Below are 19,617 nucleotides of genomic sequence, written 5' to 3' on the forward strand. Positions count from 1 at the left end.
ACAACAGCACGGCTGGATTCTGAATATTCCAAAGTCGCAGCTGGTTCCTACGACGCGTCTACTGTTCCTGGGTATGGTTCTGGACACAGAAGAGGATAAAAAGGGTTTCTCCCGGAGGAGAAGTCCAAGGAGTTGTCGTCTCTAGACCGAGACCTCCTAATACAAATACACGTGTCGGTGCATCAATGCACGCGAGCCCTGGGAAAGATGGTAGCTTCTTACGAAGAAATTCCATTCGCCAGGTCCCATGCAAGGATCTTCCAGTGGATCTGTTGGACAAGTGGTCCGGGTCGCATCTTCAGATGCATCGGCGGATAACCCTGTCTCCAAGGGCCAGGGTGTCGCTGTTGTGGTGGCTGCAGAGTGCTCATCTTCTAGAGGGCCGCAGATTCGGCATACAGGACTGGGTCCTGGTGACCACGGATGCCAGCCTTCGAGGCTGGGGGGCAGTCACACAGGGAAGAAACTTCCAAGGACTATGGACAAGTCAGGAGACTTCCCTACACAAAAATATTCTGGAACTTAGGGCCATTTACAATGCCCTAAGTCAGGCTAGACCCCTGCTTCAACACCGGCCGGTGCTGATCCAGTCAGACAACATCACGGCGGTCGCTCATGTAAACCGACAGGGCGGCACAAGAAGCAGGATGGCGATGGCAGAAGCCACAAGGATTCTCCGATGGGCGGAAAATCATGTGTTAGCACTGTCAGCAGTGTTCATTCCCGGAGTGGACAACTGGGAAGCAGACTTTCTCAGCAGACACGACCTCCACCCGGGAGAGTGGGGACTTCATCCAGAAGTCTTCCAGATGATTGTACACCGTTGGGAAAGGCCACAGGTGGACATGATGGCGTCCCGCCTCAACAAAAAGCTAAAAAGATATTGCGCCAGGTCAAGGGACCCTCAGGTGATAGCTGTGGACGCTCTGGTAACACCGTGGGTGTACCAGTCGGTGTATGTGTTCCCTTCTCTGCCTCTCATACCCAGGGTAATGAGAATAATAAGAAGGAGAGGAGTAAGAACTATACTCATTGTTCCGGATTGGCCAAGAAGAGCTTGGTACCCAGAACTCCAAGAAATGATCTCAGAGGACCCATGGCCTCTGCCGCTCAGACAGGACCTGCTGCAGCAGGGGGCCTGTCTGTTCCAAGACGTACCGCGGCTGGGTTTGACGGCATGGCGGTTGAAGGCCGGATCCTGAAGGAAAAGGGCATTCCGGAGGAAGTTATCCCTGCGCTAATTAAAGCTAGGAAAGAAGTGAACGCAAACCATTATCACCGCATATGGCGGAAATATGTTGCGTGCTGTGAGGCCAGGAAGGCCCAACGGAGGAATTTCAGCTAGGTCGATTTCTGCTCTTCCTACAGTCAGGGGTGACTATGGGCCTAAAATTGGGTTCCATTAAGGTCCAGATTTCGGCTCTATCGATTTTCTTCCAAAATAGAACTGACTTCACTGCCTGAAGTTCAGACTTTTGTTAAGGGAGTGCTGCATAGTCAGCCCCCGTTTGTGCCTCCAGTGGCACCGTGGGATCTCAACGTGGTGTTGGATTTCCTGAAGTCGCATTGGGTTGAGCCACTTAAATCCGTGGAGCTAAAATACCTCACGTGGAAAGTGGTCATGCTGTTGGCCTTGGCGTCGGCCAGGCGTGTATCAGAATTAGCGGCTTTATCATGCAAAAGCCCTTATCTAATTTTTTTATATGGATAGGGCGGAATTGAGGACTCGTTCCCAATTCCTTCCTAAGGTGGTATCAGTTTTTCATGTGAACCAACCTATTGTGGTGCCTGCGGCTTCTTGGGACTTGGAGGATTCTAAGTTACTGGACGTAGTCAGGGTCCTGAAAAATATATGTTTCCAGGACGGCTGGAGTCAGGAAAACTGACTCGCTATTTATCCTGTATGCACCCAACAAGCTGGGTGCTCCTGCTTCTAAGCAGACTATTGCTCGCTGGATCTGTAGCACGATTCAACTTGCACATTCTGCGGCTGGACTGCCGCACCCTAAATCTGTAAAAGCCCATTCCACGAGGAAAGTGGGCTCTTCTTGGGCGGCTGCCCGAGGGGTCTCGGCTTTACAAATTTGCCGAGCTGTTACTTGGTCGGGTTCAAACACTTTTGCAAGAGTCTACAAGTTTGATACCCTGGCTGAGGAAGATCTAGAGTTTGCTCATTCGGTGCTGCAGAGCCATCCGCACTCTCCCGCCCGTTTGGGAGCTTTGGTATAATCCCCATGGTCCTTACGGAGTCCCAGCATCCACTTAGGACGTCAGAGAAAATAAGATTTTACTCACCGGTAAATCTATTTCTCGTAGTCCGTAGTGGATGCTGGGCGCCCATCCCAAGTGCGGATTGTCTGCAATACTTATAAAATATAAAATGAGGGGACTTATCCTGCGCTCCACAATAGAATTGCAGTTCCACCAATTCCGGGATTATGTACTCACATGGGTAACATGGAAAAGGGAAATGGTATATATAGTGCAATACAATTTTTAATAAGCATAAAAAACATAAAACATTCCGTTTAAAATACAAATAGATAGCAGTATGCAACTTGGCAACATGTAAAATATGGAAACACTAGACCCCGTTGTTTATATGGGGGACAGTAAGTCCATTAACAGCATATAGATAGACAGCACAATTTGTGGACTGATGCAAAAGAGGAGCAATGAGGAATTACCAGAAATTAAGAACTGTATAACAGTTCAAGGTCAGCTTGCGGGTTTTTTTGGTATAAATACCAAAAAAACCTGCAAGCTGACCTTGAACTGTTATACAGTTCTTAATTTCTGGTAATTCCTCATTGCTCCTCTTTTGCATCAGTCCACAAATTGTGCTGTCTATCTATATGCTGTTAATGGACTTACTGTCCCCCATATAAACAACGGGGTCTAGTGTTTCCATATTTTACATGTTGCTAAGTTGCATACTGCTATCTATTTGTATTTTAAACGGAATGTTTTATGTTTTTTATGCTTATTAAAAATTGTATTGCACTATATATACCATTTCCCTTTTCCATGTTACCCATGTGAGTACATAATCCCGGAATTGGTGGAACTGCAATTCTATTGTGGAGCGCAGGATAAGTCCCCTCATTTTATATTGTTTTTTGCACCTTTGGTGGAGGGAGTGGGAACCTTCTTGTAAGGGGGCATGTCCAGCAGCTCATCACATGCGCACTGAGATCTATCCTTAAAAACCTGTTGAATTGTCTGCAATACTTGTATATAGTTATTGCCTAACTAAAGGGTTATTGTTGAGCCATCTGTTGAGAGGCTCAGTTATATTTCATACTGTTAACTGGGTATAGTATCACGAGTTATACGGTGTGATTGGTGTGGCTGGTATGAGTCTTACCCGGGATTCAAAATCCTTCCTTATTGTGTCAGCTCTTCCGGGCACAGTATCCTAACTGAGGTCTGGAGGAGGGTCATAGTGGGAGGAGCCAGTGCACACCAGGTAGTCCTAAAGCTTTCTTTAGTTGTGCCCAGTCTCCTGCGGAGCCGCTATTCCCCATGGTCCTTACGGAGTCCCAGCATCCACTACGGACTACGAGAAATAGATTTACCGGTGAGTAAAATCTTATTTTTGCCATTGTGCTGCTTTTCACTGTTGTTGCATATGGCCATGTATGGAGATTTAGATCACTTATACGGGTGTAGTATGTTTCCCTGGCGCTTGGGATCCCGGCACCCAGCATACCGGCACCGGGATCCCGATGGAATGCAGACAGTGGGGCGAGCGCAAAAGAACCCATTGCGCACTCACTGCGCTCACCACGCTGCGGGCACGGTGGCATGCTACGTGGACAGCCCAAGAGGGAAAACACTTGTTGGTATACTGGTGTGGGTATGGTGAGCTCTGGGATCCCTACAGCCGGTATATCAAGTGTCACCCCACTTATACCTGTGGTGATCTCATTATCATCTGGCCCAGTACATTTATCTTTAAGTCTGCAGTTATACAGGTAATGTTTCCCAGAATACTAGCAGACACTCACGCATACTCATGTTTTTGGACTCTTAGAGGCTAGAAAAGCTCTATGCCACCCCTAACACCCCTCCCCCCAAGAAAGTGACTTTTTGCTGTACAGACAATATCATCCTAAATAGATTCCATTAAGTAGAAGCACATTAGTAAAAAGTTCTTCAGACATGCACATAGTAGAGATAAAAGAGGGCTGTGCGTATACAATAATGTGAAGCCCCTTATCAGTATAATAAATACAAGCTCAGTATACATCTTACATTCCCCTACATGGCAACTATTTATTCTTATACAGGTACTTGAATATTTCCTATTATTATGTTCTCTACTTTTCAATTGGTAACTTCTTGAACAAACTATTTCCATCCCATCAGACGTCCTTTTTTTTTTTTGGGGGGGGGGGGGTTCTTAGCATACACTGCTTGGTATGGTAGAGCAAGTTTTAATTTCCATTGCCACTGTTCTGTGGTACAGTATTATCAGTCGTGCCACTAACGTCGTATTTTCTGTATCAGTTTATGCAGCAAATAACTTTGAGTACTAAAACCATTAGAATTATATATATATATATATATATATATATATATATATTCTTCATCTCCTTGCATAGCAGCACTTCTCCTAGTGACTGAGAGGAGACACCTGATGATCATACTTGTGCCTTTCTCAATGAACATGAGTTTTCCTTCTTGATCCTTGTACTGTGCATTTATTTGCATTTATTGGGACTACTGATCTAGCATCCCACATGCTTGTACAGTGTATGCAGATTTACAAATATCTTATCTCTCTCGCAGTGGTGTGTAAGTACTGTACTTTAACTGGATTTCTTCACTTGTGAGGGTGTGTTGTATTTTTAATTTTTTCATGCAGAAGCTGAGCTTGTAATATTTCACCTGCTGTATACCGGGAGTTATGCAGTGTAGTTGAAAGGGAAAAAGTAGGTGCAATAATAATAAAAAAATAAAAAGGTAATGGACATTTGCTTGGGGCATTTTTAAAGCAGCATTGTACAGTATGTGAGATGGGAGATTTAACAATATAACTGGACGTTCCAAGGGATCAGTCTAGAAGCACATTAATTATATACACTTACTGTACCAGCCTGGAACTATACCAAAGGCTCATTCTTAGTATGACTTTTACTCTGCAGTGTTGTGCATGTTCTCTTTTTATACACTTAACCTACAAGTAGCGTTTTGTTTTAAGATTAAAAATGTTACGCTCTCTTGCAGAGGCAGATTTATATCCGTAAACCTACAATTCTACTTTAACTGCAAAATCTCTCTATCAATATTAACTTGGTCGATTAAAATACCCAAGATGTCAATAACTGCAGTTTACTCAAGTGCTTTAATAAATCGCTTATATAGCCCCACTTGTGCACTGAATGTTTTCTCTCTTTTTGTTTTGGCAGGAAAATACTTTTCTATTCCTAGCCCTCATCAGGTAGTTGTGTTCTCCATGGAATGTGTTGGCTTTTCCAAAGCCCTTACTGCCATCAGTACTCATAGCCCTCCCAGCCCTGCAGGCAAGGACCTAGATTTTAGTTGAGGTCTACATGCTGATTTTTCCATACTGAGGAGATAGCACAGCGCTTAGACTTCTGTTGTGTGCGTGTCCGAGGCTGCATTTTTTTTTTTTTTTTTAACTTTCTATGGATTTCTAACTGTGATACAGTGACAAATGTATCATGCGGAGTTACAGTTCGTGTGAATACAAACAAACAAGGCGTTTGTCAATATAAAGTATATACTTTTAGACAAGTGTATACAGTGTAAGACAACGGATGAGACAACGCAACATTATTGCAGTTGCAGAAAAAACTACTACCGGTACTATCAAATCACAGTATATTCCAACATGCAGACAGGAGCTTTGTAGGATACGGGCACATTTTATTCTAAATTTGGCAAACGTTATGCATGCAGACTGTTAGAAATCCATATAAATTTGTTTCAGATTTTATTTATCTACTGTGAACATTCTTCCTTACTAACATGCAGTTTCACTAGCTATGTGCTTCCAGGAATACAGTGTGTATTTGTGTATGGTCATGCTTTTTCATTATAGTGCAGGCTTTGTGCTGATTAATTTGGACAAGAGGTCCCCCTGCTGAACAGTTTGAGTGGATGAGCTCTTATAAAAATGTGTATTACCAATGCAAGTCAAAGTCCTGTTTGTTATGTTAAGTAGTAATCAGGAATGAGTGAATGCATTAACCATAAATGAGTGAATGCATTGGAGTAAACTCTCCCATGTAGTCAGAAAGGTCCCATTTGGGACACCCACGATTATCATGTTTGATTACTCGTCCCCTCCATCTCGCCCATCTGTAGTGTCCATGGGTCACTGCAAATATTTTCTTCCAAACATATTTCTGGCATTTAAGAAAATACGGAAAATAGGTTATGCTTGTGTGACGTTTTTTTTCTTTGTGTGTTGCTGTGACCTCTCCCCCTTCCTTCATTTCACATTGATTTTCTTTTTTTCATCTGATCTGGTTATTTTTGTCCTCCATTTTCAAGTATTTTAAGCCAAGTATAAAATCCACACTAATATAGGGACTTCCGGCCACTTTAAGGGCTCCCTACTCACTGACCTTTAAGTATGTTATACATATTTTTTATGCCAGTGGCTTTACTGTTAGCATGCTGCTCTTTTGGCCTTATTTGACAGCATATTTCAGAATTCTATGTAAGTGCATTGGGAAGCATATGGAAAACACATAGTACACCCGTTAGCATGTGCATTACATGTCCATAATCTCTCAGTGAGTTCATCCCCTACCTTACTAATATAAATTCAGGTGCAACAGACTAAATATCTGTCATCTGTGAAAACATAGTATTGTTATAGATTTTTTCTCTATCGTCCTAAGTGGATGCTGGGGTTCCTGAAAGGACCATGGGGAATAGCGGCTCCGCAGGAGACAGGGCACAAAAAAGTAAAGCTTTACTAGGTCAGGTGGTGTGCACTGGCTCCTCCCCCTATGACCCTCCTCCAGACTCCAGTTAGATTTTGTGCCCGAACGAGAAGGGTGCAATCTAGGTGGCTCTCCTAAAGAGCTGCTTAGAGAAAGTTTAGTTTAGGTTTTTTTACTTTACAGTGAGTCCTGCTGGCAACAGGATCACTGCAACGAGGGACTTAGGGGAGAAGTAGTAAACTCACCTGCGTGCAGAGTGGATTTGCTGCTTGGCTACTGGACACCATTAGCTCCAGAGGGATCGAACACAGGCCCAGCCATGGAGTCCGGTCCCGGAGCCGCGCCGCCGACCCCCTTGCAGATGCTGAAGCGTGAAGAGGTCCAGAAACCGGCGGCTGAAGACTCCTCAGTCTTCATAAGGTAGCGCACAGCACTGCAGCTGTGCGCCATTTTCCTCTCAGCACACTTCACACGGCAGTCACTGAGGGTGCAGAGCGCTGGGGGGGGGCGCTCTGAGAGGCAAATAAAAACCTTATAAAAGGCTAAAAATACCTCACATATAGCCCACAGGGGCTATATGGAGATATTTAACCCCTGCCTGACTAAAATAATAGCGGGAGAAGAACCCGCCGAAAAAGGGGCGGGGCCTATCTCCTCAGCACACGGCGCCATTTTCTGTCACAGCTCCGCTGGTCAGGACGGCTCCCAGGTCTCTCCCCTGCACTGCACTACAGAAACAGGGTAAAACAGAGAGGGGGGGCACATTAATGGCTATATATTGTATATATTAAAGCAGCTATAAGGGAGCACTTAATTATAAGGCTATCCCTGTTATATATAGCGCTTTTTGGTGTGTGCTGGCAGACTCTCCCTCTGTCTCCCCAAAAGGGCTAGTGGGTCCTGTCTTCATTAGAGCATTCCCTGTGTGTTTGCTGTGTGTGTCGGTACGTGGTGTCGACATGTATGAGGACGATATTGGTGTGGAGGCGGAGCAATTGCCAAATATGCAGATGTCACCCCCCAGGGGGTCGACACCAGAATGGATGCCTTTATTTGTGGAATTACGTGATAGTTTATCTTCACTTAAACAGTCGGTTGAGGACATGAGGCGGCCGGACAATCAATTAATGCCTGTCCAGGCGCCTCAAACACCGTCAGGGGCTGTAAAACGCCCTTTGCCTCAGTCGGTCGACACAGACCCAGACACAGGCACTGATTCTAGTGACGACGGTGGAAATTCAAACGTATTTTCCAGTAGGGCCACACGTTATATGATTTTGGCAATGAAGGAGACGTTACATTTAGCTGATACTACAGATACCGTAAAACAGGGTATTATGTATGGTGTGAAAAAACTACCAACAGTTTTTCCTGAATCAGAAGAGTTAAATGACGTGTGTGATGAAGCGTGGGTTGCTCCTGATAGAAAGTTGATAATTTAAAAAAAAAATTATTGGCATTATACCCTTTCCCGCCAGAGGTTAGGGCGCGCTGGGAAACACCCCCTAAGGTGGACAAGGCGCTCACACGCTTATCTAAACAAGTGGCGTTACCCTCTCCTGAGACGGCCGCACTTAAGGATCCATCAGATAGGAGGATGGAAGTTATTCAAAAGAGTATATACACACATGCAGGTGTTATACTACGACCAGCTATAGCAACTGCCTGGATGTGCAGTGCTGGAGTAGTTTGGTCAGAATCCCTGATTGAAAATATTGATACCCTAGATAGGGACAAGGTTTTGCTGTCGTTAGAACAAATAAAGGATGCATTTATCTATATGCGTGATGCACAGAGAGATATCTGCACACTGGCATCTCGGGTGAGTGCTATGTCCATTTCAGCCAGAAGAGCCTTATGGACACGACAGTGGACAGGTGATGCGGATTCAAAACGTCATATGGAAGTTTTGCCGTATAAAGGGGAGGAGTTATTTGGAGTCGGTCTATCAGACTTGGTGGCCACGGCTACTGCCGGGAAATCCACCTTTTTACCTCAAGTCACTCCCCAACAGAAAAAGGCACCGACCTTTCAACCGCAGCCCTTTCGCTCCTACAAAAATAAGAGAGCAAAGGGCTTGTCGTACCTGCCACGAGGCAGAGGCAGAGGGAAGAGACACCAACAGGCAGCTCCTTCCCAGGAACAGAAGCCCTCCCCGGCTCCTGCAAAAACCTCAGCATGACGCTGGGGCCTCTCAAGCGGACTCGGGGACAGTGGGCGGCCGTCTCAAAAATTACAGCGCGCAGTGGGCTCACTCGCAGGTAGACCCCTGGATCCTGCAGATAATATCTCAGGGGTACAGGTTGGAATTAGAGACGGATCCTCCTCATCGTTTCCTGAAGTCTGCGTTACCAACCGTCTCGTCCGAAAGGGAGATGGTTTTGGACGCCATTCACAAGCTGTACTCTCAGCAGGTGATAGTCAAAGTACCCCTCTTACAACAAGGAAAGGGGTATTATTCCACTCTATTTGTGGTACCGAAGCCGGATGGCTCGGTAAGGCCTATTCTAAATCTAAAGTCCTTGAACATCTACATAAAAAAGTTCAAGTTCAAGATGGAGTCACTCAGAGCAGTGATAGCGAACCTGGAAGGAGGGGACTTTATGGTATCCTTGGACATCAAGGATGCGTATCTCCACGTTCCGATTTACCCCGCACACCAGGGGTACCTCAGGTTCGTTGTTCAAAACTGTCACTATCAGTTTCAGACGCTGCCGTTCGGATTGTCCACGGCGCCTCGGGTCTTTACCAAGGTAATGGCCGAGATGATGATTCTTCTTCGAAGAAAAGGCGTATTAGTTATCCCATACTTGGACGATCTCCTGATAAGGGCAAGGTCCAGAGAACAGCTGGAGACAGGATTAGCACTATCTCAAGAGGTGCTAAGACAACACGGGTGGATTCTGAATATTCCAAAATCCCAATTAATCCCGACAACTCGTCTGCTGTTCCTAGGAATGATTCTGGACACGGTCCAGAAAAAGGTTTTCCTTCCCGAGGAAAAAGCCAAGGAGTTATCCGACCTGGTCAGGAACCTCCTAAAACCAGGAAAGGTGTCAGTACATCAATGCACAAGAGTCCTGGGAAAAATGGTGGCTTCTTACGAAGCAATTCCATTCGGCAGATTCCATGCAAGAATATTCCAAAGGGATCTGTTGGACAAATGGTCAGGGTCGCATCTGCAGATGCACCTGCGAATAACCCTGTCACCAAAGACAAGGGTGTCACTTCTGTGGTGGTTGCAGAAGGCTCACCTATTAGAAGGCCGCAGATTCGGCATTCAGGATTGGATCCTGGTGACCACGGACGCCAGCCTGAGAGGCTGGGGAGCAGTCACACAAGGAAGAAACTTCCAGGGAGTATGGACGAGCCTGGAAAAGTCTCTTCACATAAACATTCTGGAACTAAGAGCAATCTACAATGCTCTAAGCCAGGCGGAACTTCTCCTGCAAGGGAAGCCGGTGTTGATTCAGTCGGACAACATCACGGCGGTCGCCCATGTAAACAGGCAGGGCGGCACAAGAAGCAGGAGTGCAATGGCAGAAGCTGCCAAGATTCTTCGCTGGGCGGAGAATCACGTGATAGCACTGTCAGCAGTGTTCATCCCGGGCGTGGACAACTGGGAAGCAGACTTCCTCAGCAGACACGATCTTCATCCGGGAGAGTGGGGTCTACATCCAGAGGTCTTCAACATGTTAATAGACCGTTGGGAAAGACCAATTGTAGACATGATGGCGTCTCGCCTCAACAAGAAACTGGACAAATATTGCGCCAGGTCAAGAGATCCACAGGCAATAGCTGTGGACGCACTGGTAACTCCTTGGGTGTACCAGTCAGTGTATGTGTTTCCTCCTCTGCCGCTCATACCAAAGGTATTGAAGATCATACGGCAAAGAAGAGTAAGAACAATACTAGTGGTTCCGGATTGGCCGAGAAGAACTTGGTACCCGGAACTTCAAGAGATGCTCACGGACGAACCGTGGCCTCTACCTCTGAGAAGGGACCTGCTACAGCAGGGTCCCTGTCTCTTTCAAGACTTACCGCGGCTGCGTTTGACGGCATGGCGGTTGAACGCCAGATCCTAAAAGGGAAAGGCATTCCAGAAGAAGTCATTCCTACCTTGATTAAGGCACGGAAGGAAGTCACCGTGAAACATTATCACCGCATTTGGCGAAAATATGTTGCGTGGTGCGAGGATCGGAGTGTTCCGACGGAGGAATTTCAACTGGGTCGTTTCCTACATTTCCTACAATCAGGATTGTCTATGGGTCTCAAATTGGGATCCATTAAGGTTCAAATTTCGGCCCTGTCAATATTCTTCCAAAAAGAATTGGCCTCTGTCCCTGAGGTCCAGACTTTTGTCAAAGGAGTACTGCATATACAGCCTCCTGTGGTGCCTCCGGTGGCACCGTGGGATCTAAATGTAGTTTTAGATTTCCTCAAATCCCATTGGTTTGAACCATTGAAAAAGGTGGATTTGAAATATCTCACATGGAAAGTGACTATGTTACTGGCCCTGGCTTCTGCCAGGAGAGTATCTGAATTGGCGGCTTTATCTTATAAAAGCCCTTATCTAATCTTCCATTCGGATAGGGCAGAACTGTGGACTCGTCCGCATTTTCTCCCTAAAGTGGTATCAGCATTTCATCTGAACCAACCTATTGTGGTGCCTGCGGCCACTAGCGACTTGGAGGACTCCAAGTTGTTGGACGTTGTCAGAGCTTTAAAAATATACATTTCAAGGACGGCTGGAGTCAGAAAATCTGACTCGCTGTTTATACTGTATGCACCAAACAAGTTGGGCGCACCTGCTTCTAAGCAGTCGATTGCTCGTTGGATTTGAATAACACAATTCAACTTGCACATTCTGTGGCAGGCCTGCCACAGCCTAAAACTGTAAAAGCCCACTCCACAAGGAAGGTGGGCTCATCTTGGGCGGCTGCCCGAGGGGTCTCGGCATTACAACTCTGCCGAGCAGCTACGTGGTCGGGGGAGAACACGTTTGTAAAATTTTACAAATTTGATACCCTGGCAAAGGAGGACCTGGAGTTCTCTCATTCGGTGCTGCAGAGTCATCCGCACTCTCCCGCCCGTTTGGGAGCTTTGGTATAATCCCCATGGTCCTTTCAGGAACCCCAGCATCCACTTAGGACGATAGAGAAAATAAGAATTTACTTACCGATAATTCTATTTCTCGGAGTCCGTAGTGGATGCTGGGCGCCCATCCCAAGTGCGGATTATCTGCAATACTTGTACATAGTTATTGTTAACTACTTCGGGTTATTGTTAAGGAGCCATCTTTAAGAGGCCCTTTCTGTTATCATACTGTTAACTGGGTTTAGATCACAAGTTGTACGGTGTGATTGGTGTGGCTGGTATGAGTCTTACCCGGGATTCAAAATGCCTCCCTTATTGTGTATGCTCGTCCGGGCACAGTACCTAACTGGAGTCTGGAGGAGGGTCATAGGGGGAGGAGCCAGTGCACACCACCTGACCTAGTAAAGCTTTACTTTTTTGTGCCCTGTCTCCTGCGGAGCCGCTATTCCCCATGGTCCTTTCAGGAACCCCAGCATCCACTACGGACTCCGAGAAATAGAATTATCGGTAAGTAAATTCTTATTTTTTTTATATATTCCTATTTTAATATTATCATTTATTTGTATGTCTCCAGCATTTTGCATTGTGCTTTATAGTTGTAGTGTAACAATTTAGTGCTTTTGTTTTTGAGACCAGCATTTTCATGTCAGAACTCACCATTACACTTTAAGTTGGGCATGTGCATGCAGTTTGTGCTTGTTTTTTGGATGTTAAATTGTTCCAATGTAAAATAATATTGTGTTTCAGCTTAAGTATTGACATCTTTACTCACGGTAAGTTGTTCCCTGTTTACAAGTTTGTTAAAGGGATAGTTGACTGCTTAAAGCAGAGACAACTTTCATCCTAATTTCTGCCAATTATGGGATTTTCCTTTTTGAATATCTTCTGATTTATAGGAGGAGAGTTCAATTAGTCTTGATAATTTACTGGGTGTGAAGAAGTGAATTGACTGTTAACGAGTGTTAACGCGTAGAATCCTGGATAAATTCCAGGACCTATGTGATAACACAGCCGCAGCACCCAAATACAGTTTATTTATCATGGGTTTATTTTCAAGCCTGCTTAGGCTCAACAAACAATCCCCTTCAACTACAGCTGCGGGCTGTCTTCTGGGCTAATTGAATAGCCCTGCTGCTTAAATTAGCCTGCGGTAAATTACTGCGGATAATTCAATTCCCCACACAGTGTTACTTGCTACATTTATTGAACAAAGATTCTGACTTAAGCCCCGTATACACGGGGGAGATGTGTGCTGAGCGATCTAGCACAGAACGCTCAGCACACATCTCCCCCCCCCCCCCCCCCCCCCCCCCCCACCCCCGCTCAGCACACAGCTCAATGTGTGCTGAGTGAGGAGGGGTGACGCTCACTTCACCCAGAGGTGAAGTGAGCAATCTGACTAGATTTGGCATGCATGCATGCATGCCAAATCTAGAGTCAGCGATAGCAATGTGTGGCCCTATCACTATGGGGCATACACACGGGGAGATCCGTGCTTAATTTCTAAGCAATCTAGTCAGATTGCGAAGAATTTAAGCACAGATCTCTCCGTGTGTACCCCCCTTTAAGCAAGCTTTGTTTCCTGAATTTAGTATGTATGACGAAAAGTGGCTTTGTGCTCAGACATAATGGTTTTTATCATACTGGTAGTAGATTTATAACCACTGATGGGCATTATTGCCCTGTTTTGTCTTGGGAATTCTTATTTGTAAAACTGAGAGGATTAGTTCTGTTTCCTAGCCATCACAGTTTTTCTTACTGATAACATTTCTCTTGATTTTCCTTCTTTGCAGTTCTGTCTCCTCCAGTGGAAGAAAGTGAGAAGGCACCGAAACGCTTCAGAATGTCTACTAAAACTCAACCCAAAGATTCTGCATCTGTTTTTGCATCACCTGTGTTAGAGCAGGGTTCATCAATATTCCGGGAAAAATTCATCCCTCCTGAACTGAGCATCTGGGATTATTTCATCGCCAAGGTACATGAATACAGGTCAACCATTTCAGTAATGTTCAATTTTGCCTAAATTATAGTTGCACTAAAGTCCTTCTTCTTCTTCTTCTTCTTCTTCTTCTTTTTTTTTTTTTTACGAATGGCTTGTATGATTTTTATCAGTGTGCATGCTTTGTGTCAGAGCACAAACACCTCCGGCGCGCATCTCTACTTGTGGCATCATGGGTGTAATGGAGGTCACATGTAAATAAATTAAGACCGGGTGCGTCAAGGGCTTGCAATCAGAATTGCAGGTTGTGCTGAGTTGTGCGGGTCTCTTGCACCAGGCCGGTACATGTGCGTGCTGATAATGAGGCTGGTTAGGGGCGTGCAACTTGTCATATGGGCGAATATCCAAATTTAGATCCGTGCAGTCATGTGTGATTCATGTGAAACTCTGAATCAACCCCTAAATGCACATGAACCATTACATTGTAAAACTGGAGGAAGTGGTTGGGACCATACATTTACTTTTGCTAGCCCAGCATGGTACAGGTATATAGGGAAAGGGGGAAGGGGATATGTTCTGCACCAGCTACTAATTCTGAATCTTTGTTATTTGAAAAGGAAGAAGAAACCCCGATAAATGTCCATCAGTTTAATTAGGTACTAATTACTGGATGTTCGGGGGTGCTACCAGAGACAAGTTGAATTATGCAAAGAAAAAGAAGAGGAAAGAATGTCTCTCTGCTGGCGCACAGATGAAAATTAAAAATTAACTTTTAATAGTTTCGTTAAAATTGTCTAACCACGAAATAAAGAAAGTGCAATAAACTAATGTGAAATAATTCCCATATATGGTGAAATGAAAATAAATTATTAAAATCAAGGTTCGCTACCTGTGTCGTGTCTTTATTAATCCAAATTGAATGTATCCTAAGCAGACTATGCTGTATTCGTACAATTCATTATATCAATTGTGGGCTTATTAATTAACGATGATTAGCCCAATATTAGAATGTTGAATACTTTATAATATTTGTTGATTATTTACTGATAGTTATATCATGAGTTTGGCAATAGTTCTCAATATCATTCATTACAACATTCCTCCAGCAGTAGCTTCCCTCATTTCAAGCCAGTGTAATCTCCTATAGTAACTCTAGCTATTATGGTAAGGTACCGTGTAGCTACTAAGGAGAGGGTGTCAGCATGTAAATAAATGCTGAGTATTGAGTGAATGATATGAATACATAGGGACATTTAATAGTTCTCCCATTGTTTTAAGTGGGGCTATTAATAAACACAGTTATTTTACTGGGGAGATAACTTTTAAGTAGAGAGAGACATATCCTTCCACAATGGTTACATTTGTTGCAATGAATGCTATGTAGCTAATAAATCACTCCTACAGCAATAGCTTCCTTTATTATAAACAAGTCAGTGTAATATCCCACAGTCACTGTTGTTATTATCATAGGATACAGTGTAGTTGCTGGGGAGAGCTTCTCATAAAGAAGGAAGGAGCATCAAATGTGTCTCCTTATAAAGAAAAGTACTTGTAAGTTCTACAATACAAATTGTGTATTCTGTTCGTATGTCTCCACTATATTGATTATATATGTGCATTAGACATGCACCTGTATGTTCTGAATGGGGCTGCTGAGAAACACAGTGGTTTTACTGTAGATATTTTAAATAGAGGGAAATGTATCTTTCCACAATAGCTGCATTTGTTACAATGAGTGCCATGTAGTTGTTAAATCACATCATTATATGCCAACCCTATAACTGAGTAACTATACAGTAATTAGCTTATCCCTATATTTTGTTTATTACTGATAGCTTAGTGTATAAGAGAGCACACAGTTCTGAACAGTAAGTTGTCCCTTAACTAGCATGTCAGAGCCCTGAAAAAGTCTAAAGCACGAAACACGTGTCGGCGGCGTCATGGCCGCTACCTGATCCTAATATACTTAATATTAATGAATGTATCTAGATAAAAGCAGAACTAGTTTATGGCATAAAAGTTCATGTATTATAGAAAAGGAACATTGAATTTAGGCTGGGTATCATGGTGGTGAATGTGTAGCAATGCATGTGGGAGATACTGCACACAGTGTGTCACTGCAAGAGAGGTTCTCTTTGGAAAGTAATGAGTGATCAGACTTGTATCAGTTTAACCCAACCCTGAGTGTTGTTATACAAAAGATAGATTGTTACAGTAACGGGGATCCTTTTGGAGAGATTAAGCTGGCACTATTTCTATTCTATATACTGTGCTGCCAGCTAATAAGTTACATTACGGAATATAGACTGACACAGTAACAGAAAGCTCCCTCTGATAATAGGGAGACATCTGAATGATATAAGATTTACTTGTAGCTGCAACAATTGTGTACATCTAAACAAGCTCACACAGCAATCTAATTAATATATAGCTAATAACAATTACAGTCTGCATTAATTACAGCCTTGACATGCTAGTTAAGGGACAACTTACTGTTCAGAACTGTGTGCTCTCTTATACACTAAGCTATCAGTAATAAACAAAATATAGGGATAACCTAATTACTGTATAGTTACTCAGTTATAGGGTTGGCATATAATGATGTGATTTAACAACTACACGGCACTCATTGTAACAAATGCAGCTATTGTGGAAAGATACATTTCCCTCTATTTAAAATATCTACAGTAAAACCACTGTGTTTCTCAGCAGCCCCATTCAGAACATACAGGTGCATGTCTAATGCACATATATAATCAATATAGTGGAGACACATGAACAGAATACACAATTTGTATTGTAGAACTTACAAGTACTTTTCTTTATAAGGAGACACATTTGATGCTCCTTCCTTCTTTATGAGAAGCTCTTCCCAGTAACTACACTGTATCCTATGATAATAACAACAGTGACTGTGGGATATTACACTGACTTGTTTATAATAAAGGAAGCTATTGCTGTAGGAGTGATTTATTAGCTACATAGCATTCATTGCAACAAATGTAACCATTGTGGAAGGATATGTCTCTCTCTACTTAAAGTGATCTCCCCAGTAAAATAACTGTGTTTATTAATAGCCCCACTTAAAACAGTGGGAGAACTATTAAATATCCCTATGTATTCATATCATTCACTCAATACTTAGCATTTATTTACATGCTGACACCCTCTCCTTAGTAGCTACACGGTACCTTACCATAATAGCTAGAGTTACTATAGGAGATTACACTGGCTTGAAATGAGGGAAGCTACTGCTGGAGGAATGTTGTAATGAATGATATTGAGAACTATTGCCAAACTCATGATATAACTATCAGTAAATAATCAACAAATATTATAAAGTATGCAACATTCTAATATTGGGCTAATCATCGTTAATTAATAAGCCCACAATTGATATAATGAATTGTACGAATACAGCATAGTCTGCTTAGGATACATTCAATTTGGATTAATAAAGACACGACACAGGTAGCGAACCTTGATTTTAATAATTTATTTTCATTTCACCATATATGGGAATTATTTCACATTAGTTTATTGCTCTTTCTTAATTTCGTGGTTAGACAATTTTAACGAATCTATTAAAAGCTAATTTTTAATTTTCATCTGTGCGCCAGCAAAAAGACAGTCTTTCCTCTTCTTTTTCTTTGCCCAGCATGGTACAGTATGGTTGTGACTACAATATATTGCAGCTTGTGTGACCAGTAAGCCACCACAGTGTCTGATAACCTCAAAATATTTCAGATTAATCAGATGTGAGAATGTATCAGCTTATTCAGATGCAAGAATATTATCAAAAGCAGTCAGAGGGCTGTGGCAACTGGCCTCTGTACACCTTTATTTTGTGACAGCATTAACAGGCCTTAGTGGAGCTGAATCTTCTATGGGATGTAGTTATGTGACGGGCGGCCACAATACCTCCAGCTACATCCCTCCCCCTTACAATCCCGACAGTCGGCATGCCGACTAGCAGGGACTATTCCCATATAGAGTGGGCTTTATTAACATAGGATTTAATGGCAGATAACCACTTGACCCAGCTAGTCTGTGATTAACATGTGGAGTACCCAGTGGAAACCCCCGCATGCATGGAGAGAATATACAAACTCCACACAGTTAGAGCCACAATGGAAATTGAACCCATGTGCTGTGAGGTAGTAATGCTAACCATTACTCCATTCAAACTGCCCTTTCTCTGACATGATCACATCTGATGCGACCAGATAAACGCCCATTGTACAGCTGCTGGAAGATCATCTTCCTACAGCTGCTAATCTCCACTGGACCTCACGGTCCACCTGCTTCCCTCCCCCATTGCCTGCAGTGTAGCGGGGAAAATGGTAAAAAGCAGCCCTTACCTTGCCTGTTTACTCCCGAGGCAGAAGAGAGGAGCCTCTGCCTGGAAAATGTAAAGCTACATTTCTGTAAGTGATATTTTTTCAAATAAATCATGTTGGATGTGTTTTTTAATTAGATGCTCTTAACCTAATTTAGTCATAAAAAACCTGAACATTTGAGTGGTTTTTGGTAGAAATGTTAGCCAGTTAAGTGGTTAAATAGCTGAGTGTCACACAACATATTTACATTTAAAATTTTCCGTGTAGTATGAGACTACTGAATTATTTAGATAGTTTAGGTCCTGTGAGAATAATTACATTTCACCTATATGCCCCAGCAACAGAAGATATTGGGACTGAGCATTGAACATATGCATGTTTGTGTAGCAATATCTTGCATTAATTTGCTCTGCGAATGTTCCGCAAATGCAACTGTGCAGAGTCCTGGGCAATTTAGGCACATCTGTCATTATACCAAAGAGACAGAAGACGAATTTTCACATATGTAAAGTTCAGTGATGGTATGTTCACACAAATGCTGACCAGCAAATGATGGCTAATGCACCTGTTTTGTATGCAATGATAGTAAGTTGGCGGAATAAAATAACCACATTTTCTCTAGCATCCATAAGGGATATTGGGGAATTAGTACGATGGGGTATAGAGTCCAAAGGAATCGGGGCACTTTAAATTTCTTTAACTGGGTGTGCTGGCTCCTCCCCTCTATGCCCCCTCCCACAGGCAGTTTAGAAAAAGTGCCCTTAGGAGAGAATGCACACTCTGGCGCTATAGAGAGTTTTCTTCAGTTTATTTTTAAACTTTATTATTTTTGGTATGCTGTTTGGGTAACAGCATACCTGCACCGTGGGAGTTAGATGGAGGATGGTCACCAGCCTCTGTAAGGTGTCAAGAGCCGCTTCCCTGCTGCAGGGCCACCGTCCTGAGAGGTTGATGTACAGCAGGGCACTGCGCCTTAGCGGTCACAATCGCAGCATGCCGCACACCCCTAACATTGCCTGAAGGTGAGGACAGTGGTGAGTACAAAGTTCTTGGTGTAGCAAAGACGCAGGGGCGGCATACCGGGACCCTCCTGGGGGGGACCCGTTATAGTCCCCCTGTGTACACTGGCGGCGGTAGTGAAAACTAACACTGCCTGTGATGTTTTACATTTATAGGGAGATTTTGCCAGTAAAAATATCACTGACGCTCCGGCACCATTACAGGGGGCGGAGCTTCCTCAGCCGGACCAGCGGCGTTTTGGCGCCTTCCTATGCTTACAGCTGCATCAGCAGGCACACACAGCTCCTCCAGACACTCA

General features: G+C 43.6%; 1 protein-coding gene across 4 annotated transcripts in view; it reads left to right on the forward strand.

Moving 5' to 3' along the window:
• DMXL1 (Dmx like 1) overlaps positions 1-19,617 on the forward strand; it is a 444,894-nt gene that overhangs the window by 344,145 nt on the left and 81,132 nt on the right. For 3 of the 4 annotated variants that reach the window (XM_063964182.1, XM_063964179.1, XM_063964180.1), the window contains exons 29-30: positions 5,415-5,528; positions 13,814-13,995. In XM_063964182.1, coding sequence (XP_063820252.1) covers positions 5,415-5,528; positions 13,814-13,995 — 296 coding nt within the window. The remainder of the gene's footprint in view (positions 1-5,414; positions 5,529-13,813; positions 13,996-19,617) is intronic. The other variant, XM_063964181.1, reaches the window with a different exon arrangement.

Source organism: Pseudophryne corroboree, chromosome 1, assembly GCF_028390025.1.
Source record: "Pseudophryne corroboree isolate aPseCor3 chromosome 1, aPseCor3.hap2, whole genome shotgun sequence".
Lineage (NCBI taxonomy): Eukaryota > Metazoa > Chordata > Amphibia > Anura > Myobatrachidae > Pseudophryne > Pseudophryne corroboree.